The sequence below is a fragment of the Triturus cristatus genome, chromosome 6 (assembly GCF_964204655.1).
Source record: "Triturus cristatus chromosome 6, aTriCri1.1, whole genome shotgun sequence".
NCBI lineage: Eukaryota > Metazoa > Chordata > Amphibia > Caudata > Salamandridae > Triturus > Triturus cristatus.
In genome coordinates this window covers 1,395,717,054-1,395,735,763 of record NC_140589.1, presented here as the reverse complement: position 1 = coordinate 1,395,735,763, position 18,710 = coordinate 1,395,717,054, and the positions used below count along the sequence as shown (strand labels likewise).

The window sequence follows — 18,710 nt, the reverse complement described above, 5'->3', positions numbered from 1 at the left end:
TCAAACCCCTATGCACTATGCATGCAGCCTTCTAACCACCTAGACACTTGTCTTTCACACTTTCAATTTCAGTCAGTATCCATACAGTCCAGCACTTGTCACTGCCTTTGCACTCCTCTAGTGACTCATTCAGTACCAAGTACTAATCCATTCCCTGTGCGAAAAGCCTAGCACTTATAAATCCACCTAGGCACTCTCCTTGCTGTACTCTAATCATTCAGTCAGTACCCAAGTAGTCATGCAGTGAGCCAGGCCTTAGCACATGGACTGCTTTAAATGCCTATGCAGTATGGATGCAGTCCTCTAATCACCTACACAGTTGTGTTTCACACCTTCAATTCCCTCGTCAGTATTCATACTCTTCTAGCAAACACCCTGTCACTCACCCAGTGTGTCTCCTTATAGTACTGTAATCATTTAGTCAGTTAGCATGTAGTGTTTTAGTGAGGTAGGCTTTAGGGCATGAACTGCTTCAAAGTAGTATGCACTATGCATGTAGTGTTTTAATGATCGTCACACTTGTGGTTCAGGGCTATAGTTTCTTAGTCAGTTTTTATATAAAATGTGTATGTACAGTAATGGAATAGTGTAAATTTGAAAGTTATTAATATACATTTATTTGTGATTCTTTTTTACAGATACAGAACAGGAGTGTTTCTCATCTGTTTGCACTCTTCTCGTGCAAGATTGTTTGGATGAAGGGTCCTTAGGTGTTTCATCATATTTGCTGTGCCGCACGAGTATTTTTTGTTAGGATCCCCTCGTAACAGAACTCTTAGGCAAATCTTGCGAATGAAGAAGGTGGCATTGGTCTTTGTATGCCCCTTGGAAAAAGTTAAAAATGTCTTCACCACTGAAGAAAAACGTTGTGGGCGTGGTGCCTTCTGCAAAAACAATTCCTCAGACTCGGTAAATATTTTAAAGCGGCAATATTTACAGTTTTTGTAAGTTAAACTTATAAAATTTTGTTAGCTGTATACATTTTATATATCTCTGATTTGTTTCTTGTGGTATTTTGTTGAGAATACCATGTTGTTTTTTTTTTTAACAATCTTTCTGATTTTCCAGGTCTGTCCTCGACATCCGTGGTTCCCACAGGAGTGTTCCGCATTGTTGTTTTGTATTATTTTTGTTACATTTTGTTTATTAGTTTATTGTTTATATTTATGTTAATAAAAAAATAAAGTTTGAAAAATTGTTTATCGTTTATATATTTATTATACTAAAAAATAAGTTTGAAAAAAAAATTAATAATGTTTTTGGTTGTTCTCTTAACTTCTGTGTGACTCTTTCTTGTTCTTATTACTGTTATTTGATGGAGTCCACCATGGTGTTAAATTTTGGGGCACTTATCGCTGGAATACTGGTGATATCTTCAGTTTGCACCAACTTCTGAATAGTGTGTTAGATTTATCTCAACTTTACTTCCGTTAAAGTGCTGATAATGAAATGGAGAGTAGCTGTTCCCGTGCAAAACGACACGAGGTGCACCTTTCTGATTTATTCTAAATACTAAAATCCTGTATTGTATTGCACTGAGGTATTGGCTGCACTTACAGTGTACACACAAAATCTATTAAGAAATCTCATTGTATTTATATTGATTGGGAATAGTGCGTCAGGTGCTGGATCTTGACGAGATACACTGCTCAGTTCGTATATTGTTCTGCACACGAAAAAAATCACATCACAACTTTCACACCAATTGCAATGCGAAACAAATTCCGGCGATAAGACACGTTAGCACCAGGGATTTTACACCTGCTTTCTGCTGGTGTTAAGCAGGACAACTACCTGCACCATGAAAGGGAACACAGCCAAGAGCCACACCAGAACACCCACAGGTGCAATAGAGTCAATGAGCATGATACAGTGATATCCATGAGGGCCAGAAGACTTATCTCAACAACTCCAGGACCGCCAATGCCCCCCAAACCCACATCTTAGTGTGTCCCTGTGGTCACTGTCTTAGCATGATAGGCACGAGCCCTGCAACATCACAGTGTGCTGTCACCTCAGCGTTGGCAGTGAGCCTGGATGTGTAGCTACGCACGCATCCTCCTGCATGCACAACTGGCGTGTGCTGGTCTGGGGTTCACAGGTCAGTGGAGGGGTGTGCCTATCCGGCAAGGGCAACGGGGTGTCTCGGACATGTCCGTGTACAGGAAGTGCGGCAAGTGTGTCTCTGTGTTCTGGTGTGGCCTGTTTCAAGAGCCGCAGCAGTCGATGTTGTAAAGTGGCATGCACCACCTCCAAAGGGCACTGTGATGTTGTAGTTGGAATGTAGCAGGACATGCGCAAATAGGCATTACAATGGTGTGCCGTACGAGTGCACGAGATACAACAGCGCACTGTACAAAGGCGTGGGGGCTTGTGGGAGGGAGTAGCGGCCGTTTGGCAGCATAACACACAGTGAACTCGACCATGTGCCACATGCTGGGCATCTCATCCATGATGACCACGGTCGCAGACATCCCACAACACCAACGACTGGCCTTTGTACACATCCTGTATGAATACAGCGTGGTTTTCACTTCCATGCTCATTCCGTGGTGTGATGTTGGCGGGTTGTGTGACTTGTGTTCCTTGTTAGTGTGTTTCATTTTGGCCATTGTTTGTCTATACTTGTGCTGTACTTAATTTTGCATGTGTGCCATTCTGCCCATCTCCCCCCGTCCCCCCACTCCCTGCTTTTTACTCTTCCTAGTGCTGTTGTGTCTATAATTTTGTTGCTGCACACATAAATACATGTAAAGAATAAAATAGAATAGCTCCTTGATTCTTTTAGGTTTCAAAACTTCTCTATTGGTTTCTTTTTAATTTTCCATATGAACTGTTTTTTTTAATATTCAACAACAGATAGAACTCAGAAGTGCAACGTATTCTATCAACACACTTTCTAGAACATTCTACAATACGTACAGGTTAAAAGTTCATCAATTTTTTTAAACTTTACGATATTTATTTGTAACATTTTCTTGAACATTTAACGACACGTGCAGGTTAAAAGTTGACTATTGATTTAAGTTCGAACAGTGCCTTCCAAATGCAAGTAGCAGGTGTGGTTGAGCTGAGCAAATTTTATCCTATGATATGTACTCCACGTTGAAACTGCTTTTTCTTAACCAATCACAAAGATGCTTTTCCACAAAACTAATATGCACCCTACTTTTAAAAAAGAATGCTTTTCATGACATCTTTAGAGAAAGGTATAGATAGGAATTAGCATTTAAAAAACCTTTGAAATTCACTGAAAAAACCATAGGTTTCATGCACGTTATAGTTAGGAATTGGCATTTAAAAAACCTTTGAAATTCACTGCAAAAAACCAAAGGTTTCAGGGGCGTTATAGTTAGGAATTGGCATTTAAAAACCTTAGAAATTCACTGAAAAAAACCATAGGTTTCAGGGGTGTTATAGTTAGCTGGACATTTCCCTCGTACAAAACCCTAGAAATTCCCCTGTTATAGTTAGTTCAGCTAACTATAACTCACACCCCCACAATGCACTGCTGATGACGTCACATATTACATCACTCATGACATGGTCAGTGACATCACTGATGACATCACTGATGACATCTCAAATGACATCACTGATGATATCACTGATGACATCATCCATTGAGTATGTGTTTCTGAACAGTTTTAATATGTTTAATATATATAGGGAAAGGCATGTTGAAAAATAAGTGGGTGTACAAGTGTGTGAATGGATGATTTTCTAGGTGCGTAACTGACTCTATAAGTGAGTCATTAAATGTATCTTTCTGCAGACTAGTGACTAAACTGTGTGAATGTCTGTATGTGTCTGTATGTTGGTGTATAAGTGGCTGCATGGTTTTGTGAATAGCTATATGAGTGTCTATATGGGTTATTGATTGGTTGTCTGAGTATCTGTATGGGTGCCTGAGTGTTTGTGTGGGTAGGGTGTGTGTGACTCTGTGCAAACATGTGTGAGTGGGTGATTCTATGGGTGCATGGTTTTAAGAGTGCATCTGTGATGGACTGTATGGTTGGGTAAGTGTATGTATGGGTGAGTTAGTGATTGAATGTATATCTCAGTGGTACATGTGTAAGTAACTACATATGTGAAAGGCAGTATATATGTGTGTAAGAGTATATAAGTGGGTATATGTGAGTGTGTGTGATTGTGAGAGTGGCTGTATGGATGAGTGTGTGCTTGTATCAGTGATTGTATAAGAGCGTAAGAATGTGGTACTATTTTTATGAGTAAGTGAACTTGTGTGTGTATAACTGCATAGGTGAGTAAATGGGAGTGTGATTAATTATTTGCATGATTGACTAAGTGTGAGAGTACCTCTATGGATGATTGGTGGTGTGTGAGTGTCTATGTAGGTGTATAAATGCACAGAGTGACTGTAGAGGTGAGTGAGTGGAGATGTATGGAGACCTAAGAGTCAATGAGTGGGTGAGTAGATATTGGTATTGGAGTATCTATGGTTGTCAAAATGGCCGTCTGAAATTTTGAGTCGGTGTATCAAAGGTTATATTAGGGTGTGAGAAGATGCACTAATTAATCACATGGATGACGTCATCAGTGATGTCATCAGTGATGTCACTGACCATGTCATGAGTGATGCAATATGTGACATCAGCAGTGCATTGCGGGGGCGCGAGTTATAGTTAGCTGAACTAACTATAACAGGGGAATTTCTAGGGTTTTGTATGAGGGAAATGTCCAGCTAACTATAACACCCCTGAAACCTATGGTTTTTTCAGAGAATATATATATATATATATATAAATAAAATATATGTATTTATTTCCAAACACACGCTACTAGTCTCTTTATGAGGCTAGAGGTCAAAACACATAAGTTACACTTCAAATAGTACAGTAAAATAGCACAAATACACGTCAGGCCCTAGGGGCGAGCCAAACCATATACTAAAATAATGGTATAAGAACCAGGACTTACCTAGACACAAGGCCTAGACCCTGTAGAATCGCTGGGACCCCAAGGAACCACCCAAGGTAGTGTGCAGTGTGAGAACACAGACGCAAGCTCCCGTTAGCTTCTATAGGGAATGTCGCGGTTAGATTTTTAAAGATTGGGACACTTAGAAATGAGTCAGGACCAAACCCTTTGGGACTTAGGAAGTTCTAGGGTCAACACCCACAGAACCACTGGAGTACTCGTGTTACCTCACCCAGGTAAGCCAGGTGCATAGGTGTCAAATGGTGTCGGGTCGCGATGTCAATTTCAATGGGAGCTGGCGAAGAAGTGCTGCTGCCGGGAAGATGCAAAGTGTCCGAAGAGATCCAAGCCTGGATCGAAGTCGAGAAGAACATGAAAGCAGAGGGGACAGAGTCTGGGTCACTTGCCAGTGACCAGGAGCACGATCGGCGAATGCCCACCGAAGTCGGGTGATTTCAGGTGAAGAAGGTGACGCTGGACTCTACAGCCATGAGGACCAGGAGGCGTCAAGGAAGACAAGGAGCTGGATGCGAGCTGTCCCACGAAGGATGTCGATGCTGCAGCGTTGGTGCCCGGATTGGACACAAGCCTTGGCAACAGCAACCCACGCAGAAAGGAGAAAGATGCTTCGGTGCAGACCAGCAAGGTCTGAGGGACTCATCACGCGGTGGGGAGTCAGGTCACGTCTGGAGCAACCAGGGAAGCCCAAGGAAAATCAGAGTTGCCTTCTCAGGGACCCACCAGTCGACGGACCAGGGATCGCGAAGGAGCCTCGAGCAGAAATGCAAGAAGCAGCTCACGGAACACTCGTGGAGTGTAGGCCCACAATCTTCGGTGCAGATGGTGCTTGAGGTGGGGGCTACAAGTAACCCCAAGCACGACTTCAAGAGACATCGAGAAGTCAATGCACTTGCAAATGTGCACGGTGACCAGGAGTTCCGGTTCCACGTTACTCACGAGGGCTGCGGGTCTCAGCTTTGCTGGGGTATCGGGTCGGCCTGTGAGATGTCTGGAAATCCTCTTCCTGGGTTGCAATTTCTTTGGAGTCCGGCGGGAGCTTCGTAGATGCAGACCGGCAAAATACTTCATTGGTGCCTGCCAAGCAGGGGAGTCACTCCTTGACCCCAAGGGAGATTTCTTCAGTCCTCTAGTCTTGAGTAGAGCGTCGAAGTTCCAGGATTCAGCTTCAGAGTTTCATCCAGGGATATCTACAGTCCTGTAGCCAGGGGTTCACTTATACCTAAGGAAGGGGTTGGACCAGCTCTGGGAACCCACCCATGGGAGGGTTTGGGAAGAGGGGTGGCTACACCAATTTCCTTTGTACAGTTTCACGCCAGAGCAGGGGCTGGAAGCCCCTAAACCGGTTTGAGCTGGACTATGCACAGGGACACCAAAATGTGCCCCCAGTGCAGGACTTCAAAGCACTCAGAGTGCTCTCACCCAGCCCCAATACACATAAGCCTGTGTGGGAGGTGGTTACACCTTCCTGTGACAGGAAACCTACTGTCCCGGCCTCCACTGCCGGAGTTTCGGTCAGCAGCAGGAGGCCAGACCTGTGTCAGGGGCTGCAGCATCCATTTTGTGATGCCAGGGCTCAGTTAAGTTGGTACCGAGTATACCGGTGCTGCCAAGTCTTCCCCTCTAGAGGGTGGGATCATATTCTCACATCAGGAATTGATATGGGGGTATGATTCCACGGTGTTTGACACCAAACACGACATGTTTCCGTGCAGCCAGTCCAAAGTTAGCATTAACCGTTTTAGATATAATGCACTTAAGAGTATATGGTCAGGCTGCACTACTAACAACCCCGGGTGAAGAGATTCCGAAGGCTGCAGAGGGGCTCAGCTCATGCCTGGGCATCCTCTCACATATAAGCAAGCACCCTGCCTTCAGGATTGATAAGGCCTGCCATAGGGGTGACTGATAGTTTTCTATTTGCAGTGTTAGGTGAGGTATAGTGAACCTATACCTCAGTAAGGGGTGCATGCACCACCTTACCCAGGCTGCAGTAGCAGACCTGTGGTGTAATTTTGAAGGGCTTTCCAGGGTGGGGAGATATATATATATATATATATACATATATTACAAATATTTATTTTTTATAAAGACACATATGTCATCAGCAGAAGATTGCGGTCGCGTGAGTTATAGTTGCCTGCACTAACTATAACGGGGGAATTTCATTGGTTTTTTACGAGTGAAATGTACAGCTAACTATAACATGTGTGAAACCTATGGTTTTTTCAGTGAATTTGCAAGGTTTTTTAAATGCTAATTCCTAACTATAACGTGTGTGAAACCTATAGTTTTTTCAGTGAATTTGTACGTTTTTTTAAATGCTAAGTTACTTTACGCCATTCGTGGCATGCGCGCCCACTTTACGCAGTTAGTGCCGTGCACGCACGGTGGTCACGCGGTGCGCTGCGCGCACCGCATGCCCACGTTATGCGGGATGGGCCATGTACGCACGATGCGCTTCGCACACCGTGCGCACATGGGGGACATATTATGCACATCGTTGTGAAATGTATTCTTTATTATTTTCGTAACATTGCAATTTCCCATGCTCAAATGGTGCCCTTCGGGCACCATTTGCACACGGGGTGGGGAGAGTGTGGATAATTTTTTTTTTTTTTTAATTTTTTACCGTACGCGTACGGTAAGCGTAATCGGCGATTTTTCGAAAAAACAAAAAAAAAATTTTGGGGTCTTGGGGGTTGTTTGGGGACCCGTATATCACTGCTGGGTGGTTATGATCTCAATATACTGCCCCTTTAGACATTTTTTGGCTTCATTTATGCTGCCCCACTCAGAGTGCGAGAGAGAAAATGGCGGCCGCCGCTTCCTGGTTTCGGCCGATTCGAATGTTTACTAAGATCTAAGAGCCAATCAGAATCGCGCTCGCGCACATCACCGTACGCATACGGTAAGCGTACGGTAAGCGCACCGTAAGCTGGCTCAGATATATATATTGATTTAAAGGCTATTTTCTCAGAATCTACTGAACAGATTTACACCAAACCTACAAAAGGCACTTCCTTGACCTGAGGACTACCTCTCTGCCAAATTTCAAGTAATTCTGTTCAGCCGTTCGGGCTGTAGCTGTGTCTAAAGGTCCTATGGAAAAATGCATGGGAAAAACGCGTTTTGGGACCCCCCTTTTATCTCAGCCCCCACTTGACGAATCCCCCCGAGACTTTCAGGGTAGGAGCGGAGCGTAGCGCCCCACCTATTTTGAAAAATACGCGAGGATTCGTCGACCGGCGCCAAAGTTATTCAAAATAGAATGTTGCGGATTTCCTATGGTAAGAGGGTCCTAACTATAACTACCTACTGGCGACCGCCAGTAGGTAATATATATATATATATATATATATATATATATATATATATATATATATATATATATATATATATATATATATATATATATATATATATATATCTTTCTCTCTCTCTCTCTCTTTCTCCCTCTCCCTCTCCCTCTCTCCTCGCTTTCTCTCTCTCTTTTTCTCTGTCTCTCTCTCTTTCTCTGTCTCTCCCGCTCTCTCTCTCCCCCTCGCTCGCTCCCCCTCGCTCGCTCCCCCTCTCTCTTTCTCACTCTTTCCCTTTCACACTCTCTCTCTCACTCTCCCTCCCGCCCCGCCATGTGTTCCATAATGTCGACTAATAATGTCCAATAGTCAATTATGTCACTTGCAGCCGTCGCCATGTTGCGTGTGGCAAAGCTTAGCAGCATAGAATGGGGTGCGAGTTCGACAAGTAGTGATTACAGACTTAAAAGTCAAAACAAATCGAAGAACCCATGCGGATATTTCAAGGACAAATGGTGCGTTGGTCTATTGAGCCTGTACCGTAAGGTAAGAGTGCAGTGCATTTTTAAATAAACTATCAATATACTTCAATAACACCTAATCATTGAATAAAATTATTTTAAAAAACTAAATAGAATTAACTGATGCCTCTAAATTTCCCAAGTTTGATTTGAGTGCCATAAGTAATACAGTTAAATGTAGCGCCTCCCTATGATAACTGTCCGTTCATATAGAAGTTAGTTCACTTACTCACAGTATATCATGTACATCAGTGGTTTCCCCCCTACAGATTCTCGGTCCTGCCCATAGAGACCGGCCTATCTCTCACCACTCCAAGATGGCGGCAGCGTTGGCGCGTCCGTCTTCTGTGTCGCAGCTCCGGCCCTGCTCTGGGCTCGCACTTTGAATCTGTCCGGGGCCGGGTCCTCGGTAATAATGGCGGCGGCGCTGCGGTGCCTGAGGGGTTCCGCGTGGGGGGCTCCCCTCAAGAGGGCTTGGCTGGTGGCACCCGGGGTCTGGCGACAGGTGTGTGTCTGGGGCCGGTGTGATCGGTCCTTAACTCTCGTCATCATGTAATTCATGGGGTTACACGATGTGCCCTCCCCACCCCCGCTGGGGCAGGACGCTGTCACTGTGCACCGCAGCTCTCCTCACAGCCTGTCTCTGCTCCTCAGAGACTGTCACAGTGCCCCTCACAGCCTGTCTCTGCTCCTCAGAGACTGTCAGTGCTCCTCACAGCCTGTCTCTGCTGTCTGATCACATTCTGCCCATGCGCTCTCCGTAGCATGTTACTAAGCTTCTTACAGCGTCTCACTGCAGTCTCACCGCAGCCTGTCACTTCGCCACTAAGCGACTCTCACCTCCTCACAACCTGTCACTATGCCACCCATCACTATGCCTCTTACAGCTGTCACGGTGCTGCTCTCTGCCTCTGGCAATGCTCCAAGCATACTGTGGCTTTGCTTCTCACAGCCTTCCACCGTGCTAGCTGCACACTGTCACAGTGATTCTCGCAGACTGACAATGCTCCAAGCATACTGTTGCTACACTTCTCATAGCCTTTCACTGCGCTTCCTGCACAATGTCACAGTGCTCACACTGTGTCACTGTGATGTATCATTGCTGCCTGCCGACGTCTTGCACACCTTGAACACTGAACTGATAGACCCGGATTGCAATAAATAACGGACATAAAGCTGTTTGTATTGATTAGCAGTTTTCCATACCTTTGACTAGGCTCAGTGGATGGCGAGGCGCGAACCACAAGGCAAAGTTATCAGCAAGTGGGTATGAGTTGGCACTGAAGCAACAGGCATTTTAATTCTTTAAAGGTATCATCAGAAGACATATTTGCGATGGGCAGAGGATAAAGTTCCTGACCCAGGAGTCACAGAACAGTTGCTCTAGCTTCTTTGTGTTTTTCAAAGATGTCATCTCAAGAAGGAGTGACTGTGCATTCTGATATTGGCAGTGGCCCCCTGAGATGGCCAGTTTCTGAGGCAGAGTGAATTGTTTTAAGGGTAATCCAGACTAACAAACGCATAATCTTTGCATTGGTGCGGAGCTATTGCAGTGTGATCAGGAGTCAGACTGGCTGATATGATCACACTTTTTGTGCCTTGACCTCCTTAGCTGCTGCTTGAAATTCAACTTTAAAAAGCACTGGGTGTAATATAGGTATTCTGACAAGTAGAGAAGTTCTTTATTCCATCGTCAATAGCACAATATTTTGAATACATTACTTCAAATAATTTTCTTGGTGAAGGATTTAATACAACTTTTATGCCCTCAGTAAAACAAGCATTTGCAATGTAATAGGTCTCGCATGTAAATGACAATGATCTTTATGTTTTAAAAAAGAAAACAAAAATAAAAGGCATTGTTATTTGCAATTTCAATAGCTCAAACTCGTGTAAGTGCGAGACCTATTGCATTGCAAATGCTTGTTACTTTTAGGTAGAATACATGCAGATCACCCATTAGGAATGCCAATCATAAGCAGTCATGCACACACCTGTTTACTGTCAATCTCAGTATCTGGAAGCTCAGTGACTGGTCCAGGTTCTCCAATGATTTTTGGTTCTGGTTCTTCCATGAACACAGGCTTGTCTTGCAGTATCCATTTTCTGTAGACCCTTACAACCTTTCTTGTGGCAGAAATATCAGAAGATGGCAACAAAAAAGCCTAAAAAGTAAGAAAAATACACAATGAAACCAAACCAATTAAGGAACTGGACAAGGAGTTGAGCTCAGAGTACACATTAACGGCATCAATCACCACTCTGATGAATGAAATAACTAGACAGCCAAATATAGAGACAGAACTGCCTAAAGTTTACTTCCATACCAAAGCATCTTTGCTATGCTGAGCCTATATATAGGGCAGAGAAGGATTGCAGTTCTCATCTACTAAGTCATGTCCGTGCAGGCTGCCAGGATATGCCTCCATTATACACTGTACGGGTATTACCGAACTATCGTTAGTCACTCCTCTTTCTAGAATATAGATATATGCAGTTTCATACCTTGTCATATTATTTAAGTATCTCCTCTCTGCATATTCTCTGCCATTTAGATTTTAATACTTTATCACAGATGAGCAACAGTGTTTACACATCCAACTTATATCAAAGTTTCACAGTGTATCTAGTACAATTTCAATCCTTTACAGTTCTTGAATATCGTGTTCCTATATAACAAACCAGCGGTAACTGTTTCAACCTAATATAATTTGCAGTTCTGGTCGCCACTCACTCGGTCATACCCCTACCCCCTCGCGAGGGCATCTCTGAAGGAGCTTAATCTATCTGGGCTCTCCAAGGACAATAAACCGAACCAAAGGGCCAGCTGTATAGCACTTTTCAGACAGAGGAATCATCGTCCGAGTAATGAGACCTGCAGTACTTATGCATTTCCACAGCAAGTCTTGTGCTTCTGCCTAATATCGTGAGGACTCTCCTCGGCTGGTTCATTCCTATGGCAATAATTCTCTTAGACCCTTCAGTCCCATCCTCTCCTCTAAAAGGTGCCCCCCAGGTGCTGCGCGTCTTGCCTCCAGCAATCATGGTGACCTGGTATTGGGAGCGGACACGTAAGAATGGACCTGGGGTTGAATGACGAGCACTCATTTGGAGAAGGGACATTGTTGCTAACCGTACAGATTGTTAGTTTATTGTAAATATTTGTCAGCAAACTTTATTGGTCTAAACACAATCAGAAAAAAACAAAAAAATAATAAAATAAATAAAAATAAAAATCACTCTGATATAAAAGCAGACAACCATTTAAAACACTTTGCCAGGAATATTTTTAAAAGACAACTGCAATCTGAAAAGTAGACTAAGAGCAGAGTGGAATGAGGCAATCATTTTTCTGAAGTGCTACATCCCTGGTCAGAGCTCTCTTCAAGAAAGTGATATGCTGTGCAACTTTCTCAAAGATTTCCAGGCAGTCCACAGACTGCAGCGAAATAAGGACATGAACTGCCCCCTTAGAGACACTGTCACAAATGGAAGTGCCATACAAGTTGCTGCTGCCTGGCCAAGTTTTTGTGACTGCAGCCAAGTGCAGAACATCCAACTTGAATTGCAAATGCATTGTTCTTAATTCAGGAGTTTGGCTTACATAATACTCATAATGTTCACAGGAATTATTCATACTATACTAACCAGTTGCTGATTTATTAATGCTGCTGCCAGAATCCCATCAACGACGAGCTCCTTGTATTTCTTTCGCACAGTGCCAATGACTGCATTAGAAAATGTTTCCCGACATCTCTTCACCGCTCAGTGGACTTCACATAGGGGTCAAGAGACAAGGAGATGTCCTGGGTAGGACATTATATCTACTACAGATCCTTTGTAAGACTCACAGTATCTGTTAATTCACACTTCTGTACAAAATAATATCGTGCTCACTTGCAACCTGTTCTCCTTAGAAAGTTTCCGAATGCTACTACTGGTTGTTATAAGAGGAATACCTGAATTTACATTTCGAGTTTTAAACACTTGAAAGAATTTTTACAATCATGCTAGCCCACATTTCAGCTTTGTGTACAGCATACCACAGCCTTGGCGTCATGCATCTTAAAGAGTCCATGCAGTGAATGAGATCACACTAGATCTCAATATCTCAACTGACATTAAGCTAAACAACCTTCTGCAATGCCCATTCTGGGTGATTGTTAGACAAGTGGGAATGAGCAACGAGAACTGTTTATTTTCTACCCTGGATGGCCCCTACATCTTTGAGTTCTTGCATGGATCTATTCTTGAGGCCATGCGTGGATGTGGAGCAGCTGTGAAAGGGGTGTCTCTTGTGCACTACTGAGAGGGTCTGCAATGTGCTTGCTTGAAGAGTATTTCTTCAACCTTGCCAGTCAAGATGGGGTTGCTTGACGGGACAGGCCTGAAAATGAAGACCAGACTATAAAATGGAAGCAGATGACATAGATGCAGGAAACAGAGCATTCATATGGATCTGTTGAACTACAACTCAGAGACCCTGGTCCCCTGCTCCTCCTCTTGATGGTGATCTTGACATTTGTACAAGAGGTAGTTCTGGGGGGAGTGTAGCCTCTTGCACTGCATTACAATGCTGCACCAAGATCAGATGCAAAAAGAACAATTGATGGACAGATTGTTAAACAATGTCAAACATTCACCCTGGTACAGAGATCTGGGCCTAAATCCATCGTTTTTTTTGCTCCCCATGCCATTCCAGTTGAAAGCCAGCCATACGCAAATCAGTCTTGGCCCTGCTCCCCATGGGAACAGCCCAGCCCGAACTGCCAGGCCAGGTCCTCACTGGAACGGAAACAAGCATCCTGACACCGGTTTCAGGTTCTACCTCTCATTTGCCAGCCTAGCTTGACTCCGGTGGCATGGAGAGCACGGGACCCACGTCTGGACATACCCGTCCCACTCAGGGTGACAAATACAAAAAGAACAGTTAATGGACAGAATGTTGAACAATGTCAAACATTCACCCCAGTACAGAGATCTGGGCCTAAATCCATTGTTTTTATTTTTTTGCTCCCCATGCCAGTCCAGTTTAAACCAGCCTTTACTGGGGGTGAATGTTTGATTTGCTCTGCATGCTATCCATCATTCCTGTGTCTGTTGCTTTCTCGCCCTAAGTTCGCCGGGTAATGCCAGATGTGGGTCCCGGGCTCACTGTGCCACTGGATTCAATCTAGCCTGACTGATGAGGGGATTACCTGGAAACCAGTCCAAAGATGCTTATTTCCGGTCCAGGGAGGACCTGGTTGGCAGTTCAGGCAGAACTGTTCCCATGAGGCACAGAGTCAAGACTGATTTGTATATGGCTGGGTCTGAACTGGGGTGGCGAAGTGAGCTAAAGAACGATGATGGATTCAACCGAGATCTGTGACTGGAGGTTGAGTGTCTGAAAAGTTTCAGCGCTTTGTCCATCATCTCCTTGTGTTTGCTTTGTTCACCCTAAGTTGGCAGGGTATGCCCAGACGTGGTTCCCTTGCTCACTTTGCCACTGGAATTAAGCTCATTTGAAAATTGTTTAAATATTTCATACAACCATAATGATTGTTCATGAGTTAATCTCACATACGTAATTCAAGAAAAATTGAGAATCGAAAATATGAGTAAATTAATACTAATCACAATACACCCTCATAAAAATTATTTCTAGAAAAAAAACATTTTTAAGCCTCAGCCGAGGACTTTGTTTAATGTACACTTTTTAAATCACATATAAAAAACATTTCATATATACAGACTTTTCTTTCTTACATATACAGTGCAAAATGTGCCCCAGTGAAAACACCATAACCTTTGTACTGTGACCAAACAAAGAAAAAACAAACGATATCAGAGGTTATTGGAAAAATTATAAGGACAGTTTATATACAATATACAGTGATTCAGTCGAGGCTGTCTCTTATTTTTGTTGTCAACGGCGTTTCGACCCACTTTTAAATACCGGGTCTCATCAGGACTGTATTTCTGGGGACTGAAGGAAGAAAGAAAGGGGAATATAGCTATAATATTTTTAATATCCGATACTCAAAAAATTAAGATAATTGAGGGCATAAAGATCTCAGCTTACCGAAATTAAACATACAGTCGTCCACATAGGATCCAGTATGTGAGAACATATGGCGGATGAAGAATTTACATCCAAACCTAAGGGCAGGGAATATTGTTTTTAGTGAAAGTTTAATCACGCAGTTACTTGTAAAAATCACCCAGGTGTAGTCTATTATAATACACTTACTTGGGATTTTTGCTTTTCCAAGGATGGGGATCACGTCGTACAATTAATGAATTGGGGAAGTCATAGGATAATTGAATTTCTTAGAATACTTGTAGACTCCTATTTCCACACTACTGTAATAAGTAGAAGACCTTGATTACTGTCCATATTCCAAAGACAAATGGACAAAGGTACAGATACCGAACATTTTACTTACATCTTACTTATCCTCCCGTGGTGAAAAAACGGGCTTCTTCTTTCAACAATAACTACGCCGAAAAACGATGTATTCAGCGTTCACCCACTGTAAATAATTACATATATTCTTGATTAATACTATTATCCTACAGTATTTATCCAGGTTATAGCTTCCTGCATTCAAAAGTGCACTTACTTCGTTGTCGGTACTTTGGTACGTATTTAATCCGTGCTATAGCTATGGCGGTGTCATTCTCGCTACTTCCACAACCCGGAAATGACTAGTTTACATTTATAAAGGGGTCGGGCAAACCGACGGCAAAAGAGGCAGCCATCTGTTAATAGTAGATAGTAAACCTCATTCGGTTAGGATTTTTAACGGAGAACTCCATTATGTGATTTCGGCCAACAGGAATATCAGTTGACTACAAAGATTGATTGTTTCGTCAACCATTCACGCATACAAAATGCACCGAAATCCAAACCATAAGTAGTGTAAATACAGCCCGAATACAGGAAACGAAGGCTGCAGGTATGGTGGCCATCTTTGAGCGGTATAGAAAGTGTCCCCTTAACAATACCGTGCCTGATCGTAATTGACCATTAAAACCGAACTGGGCTAATGTATAAAGTGAGAAAGACTTAGTTCAATGCAGTGGACTTACAATTAATATGTATATGTAGTAGAAGTACCAATGCACTAGACCTCTTAAAGAAATGATATTACATTCATGCATAAGATACAATAAAACATTCGCTATTGACAAAGACCTTTTTATACACGTAATCAAACATCAGTACTTTTTTTCTGAATAAAGAATCAATTTTTGGCAAAGGAATCAGTGTCATACGATTGCATTGCGATCTTTTGGTCATTTGTCAACAAAATCCGAATGCACCCCTGGTAGACCATTTCATTGAAAAAGACCACACAGCAAATGATTTACTATGGCAGGTGGTGGAAAAAGCAAAAATGCCACTTGGGGGGGGGGGGGGTGATATCTCCCTGATCCTCCAGACTCTAGAATGCAAATGGATAGACAAGTGTGGTTCTATAAAAAAAGGTCAGAACAGCCTTGAGGAGTGGCGTAGATTTATAAGTCTACATTGAAGAGATTTGCATTTATTTATAACTTATGTATTCTCTCTTTTTTCTGATGTATCTGACAGGGCTCTGTCAGAATGAATGAGGCCGAATGTCCTCTGATACATGGATAAGTGTGTACCATGTTTTGTATACTGGGATTTGTCTATAGAGTAGTATGACTTAAAGAATGCTAATAATATGTTCACATTGGCATGATCAGTATAACATTGTTGTGGTTTGATTTGTCCAATGGTGACTTATTGTGTTTTTACTTCATTCATGATTTTGTTGACAAATGACCAAAAGATCGCAATGCAATCGTATGACACGGATTCCTTTGCCAAAAATTGATTCTTTATTCAGAAAAAAAGTACTGATGTTTGATTACGTGTATAAAAAGGTCTTTGTCAATAGCGAATGTTTTATTGTATCTTATGAATGAATGTAATATCATTTCTTTAAGAGGTCTAGTGCATTGGTACTTCTACTACATATACATATTAATTGTAAGTCCACTGCATTGAACTAAGTCTTTCTCACTTTATACATTAGCCCAGTTCTGTTTTAATGGTCAATTACGATCAGGCACGGTATTGTTAAGGGGACACTTTCTATACCGCTCAAAGATGGCCACCATACCTGCAGCCTTCGTTTCCTGTATTCGGGCTGTATTTACACTACTTATGGTTTGGATTTCGGTGCATTTTGTATGCGTGAATGGTTGACGAAACAATCAATCTTTGTAGTCAACTGATATTCCTGTTGGCCGAAATCACATAATGGAGTTCTTGTTTCTCCGTTAAAAATCCTAACCGAATGAGGTTTACTATCTACTATTAACAGATGGCTGCCTCTTTTGCCGTCGGTTTGCCCGACCCCTTTATAAATGTAAACTAGTCATTTCCGGGTTGTGGAAGTAGCGAGAATGACACCGCCATAGCTATAGCATGGATTAAATACGTACCAAAGTACCGACAACGAAGTAAGTGCACTTTTGAATGCAGGAAGCTATAACCTGGATAAATACTGTAGGATAATAGTATTAATCAAGAATATATGTAATTATTTACAGTGGGTGAACGCTGAATACATCGTTTTTCGGCGTAGTTATTGTTGAAAGAAGAAGCCCGTTTTTTCACCACAGGAGGATAAGTAAGATGTAAGTAAAATGATCGGTATCTGTACCTTTGTCCATTTGTCTTTGGAATATGGACAGTAATCAAGGTCTTCTACTTATTACAGTAGTGTGGAAATAGGAGTCTACAAGTATTCTAAGAAATTCAATTATCCTATGACTTCCCCAATTCATTAATTGTACGACGTGATCCCCATCCTTGGAAAAGCAAAAATCCCAAGTAAGTGTATTATAATAGACTACACCTGGGTGATTTTTACAAGTAACTGCGTGATTAATCTTTCACTAAAAACAATATTCCCTGCCCTTAGGTTTGGATGTAAATTCTTCATCCGCCATATGTTCTCACATACTGGATCCTATGTGGACGACTGTATGTTTAATTTCGGTAAGCTGAGATCTTTATGCCCTCAATTATCTTAATGTTTTGAGTATCGGATATTAAAAATATTACAGCTATATTCCCCTTTCTTTCTTCCTTCAGTCCCCAGAAATACAGTCCTGATGAGACCCGGTATTTAAAAGTGGGTCGAAACGCCGTCGACAACAAAAATAAGAGACAGCATTGACTGAATCACTGTATATTGTATATAAACTGTCCTTATAATTTTTCCAATAACCTCTGATATCGTTTGTTTTTTCTTTGTTTGGTCACAGTACAAAGGTTATGGTGTTTTCACTGGGGCACATTTTGCACTGTATATGTAAGAAAGAAAAGTCTGTATATATGAAATGTTTTTTATATGTGATTTAAAAAGTGTACATTAAACAAAGTCCCCGGCTGAGGCTTAAAACATTTTTTTTTCTAGAAATAATTTTTATGAGGGTGTATTGTGATTAGTATTAATTTACTCATATTTTCGATTCTCAATTTTTCTTGAATTACGTATGTGAGATTAACTCATGAACAATCATTATGGTTGTATGAAATATTTAAACAATTTTCAAATGAGTTCCTTGTGAATATTGTTTGAAGTACTCTGTACTTACCCGGTTCACAAGGACATAAGGGTTGCTTTTGTGTTGTGAAATACTGGAATTAAGCTAGCCTGGATGATGAGGGGTGTTACCCCGAAACCGGTCCCAGGATGCTTGTTTCCGGTCCAGGGATGACCGGGTTGGCAGTTTGGACAGGACTGTTCCCATGAGGAGCAGGGTCAAGACTGATTTGCATATGGCGGGTTCGGGGTAGTAGTGAGCAAAGGAACAATGGATTTAACCCAGATCTCTTGACAGTGGGAGAATGTTTGACTTATTCATCATTCCGTTCATCATTTGTTGCCGCAACACTTTATGGCTC

At 42.3% G+C, this 18,710-nt stretch overlaps 1 protein-coding gene across 7 annotated transcripts in view; it reads right to left on the bottom strand.

The window, feature by feature from the left end:
* Positions 1-18,710, bottom strand: part of RALGAPA2 (Ral GTPase activating protein catalytic subunit alpha 2) — a 1,855,355-nt gene that overhangs the window by 1,299,628 nt on the left and 537,017 nt on the right. For all 7 annotated transcript variants that reach the window (XM_085612413.1, XM_085612412.1, XM_085612410.1 and 4 more), the window contains exon 11: positions 10,774-10,944. In XM_085612413.1, coding sequence (XP_085468539.1) covers positions 10,774-10,944 — 171 coding nt within the window. The remainder of the gene's footprint in view (positions 1-10,773; positions 10,945-18,710) is intronic.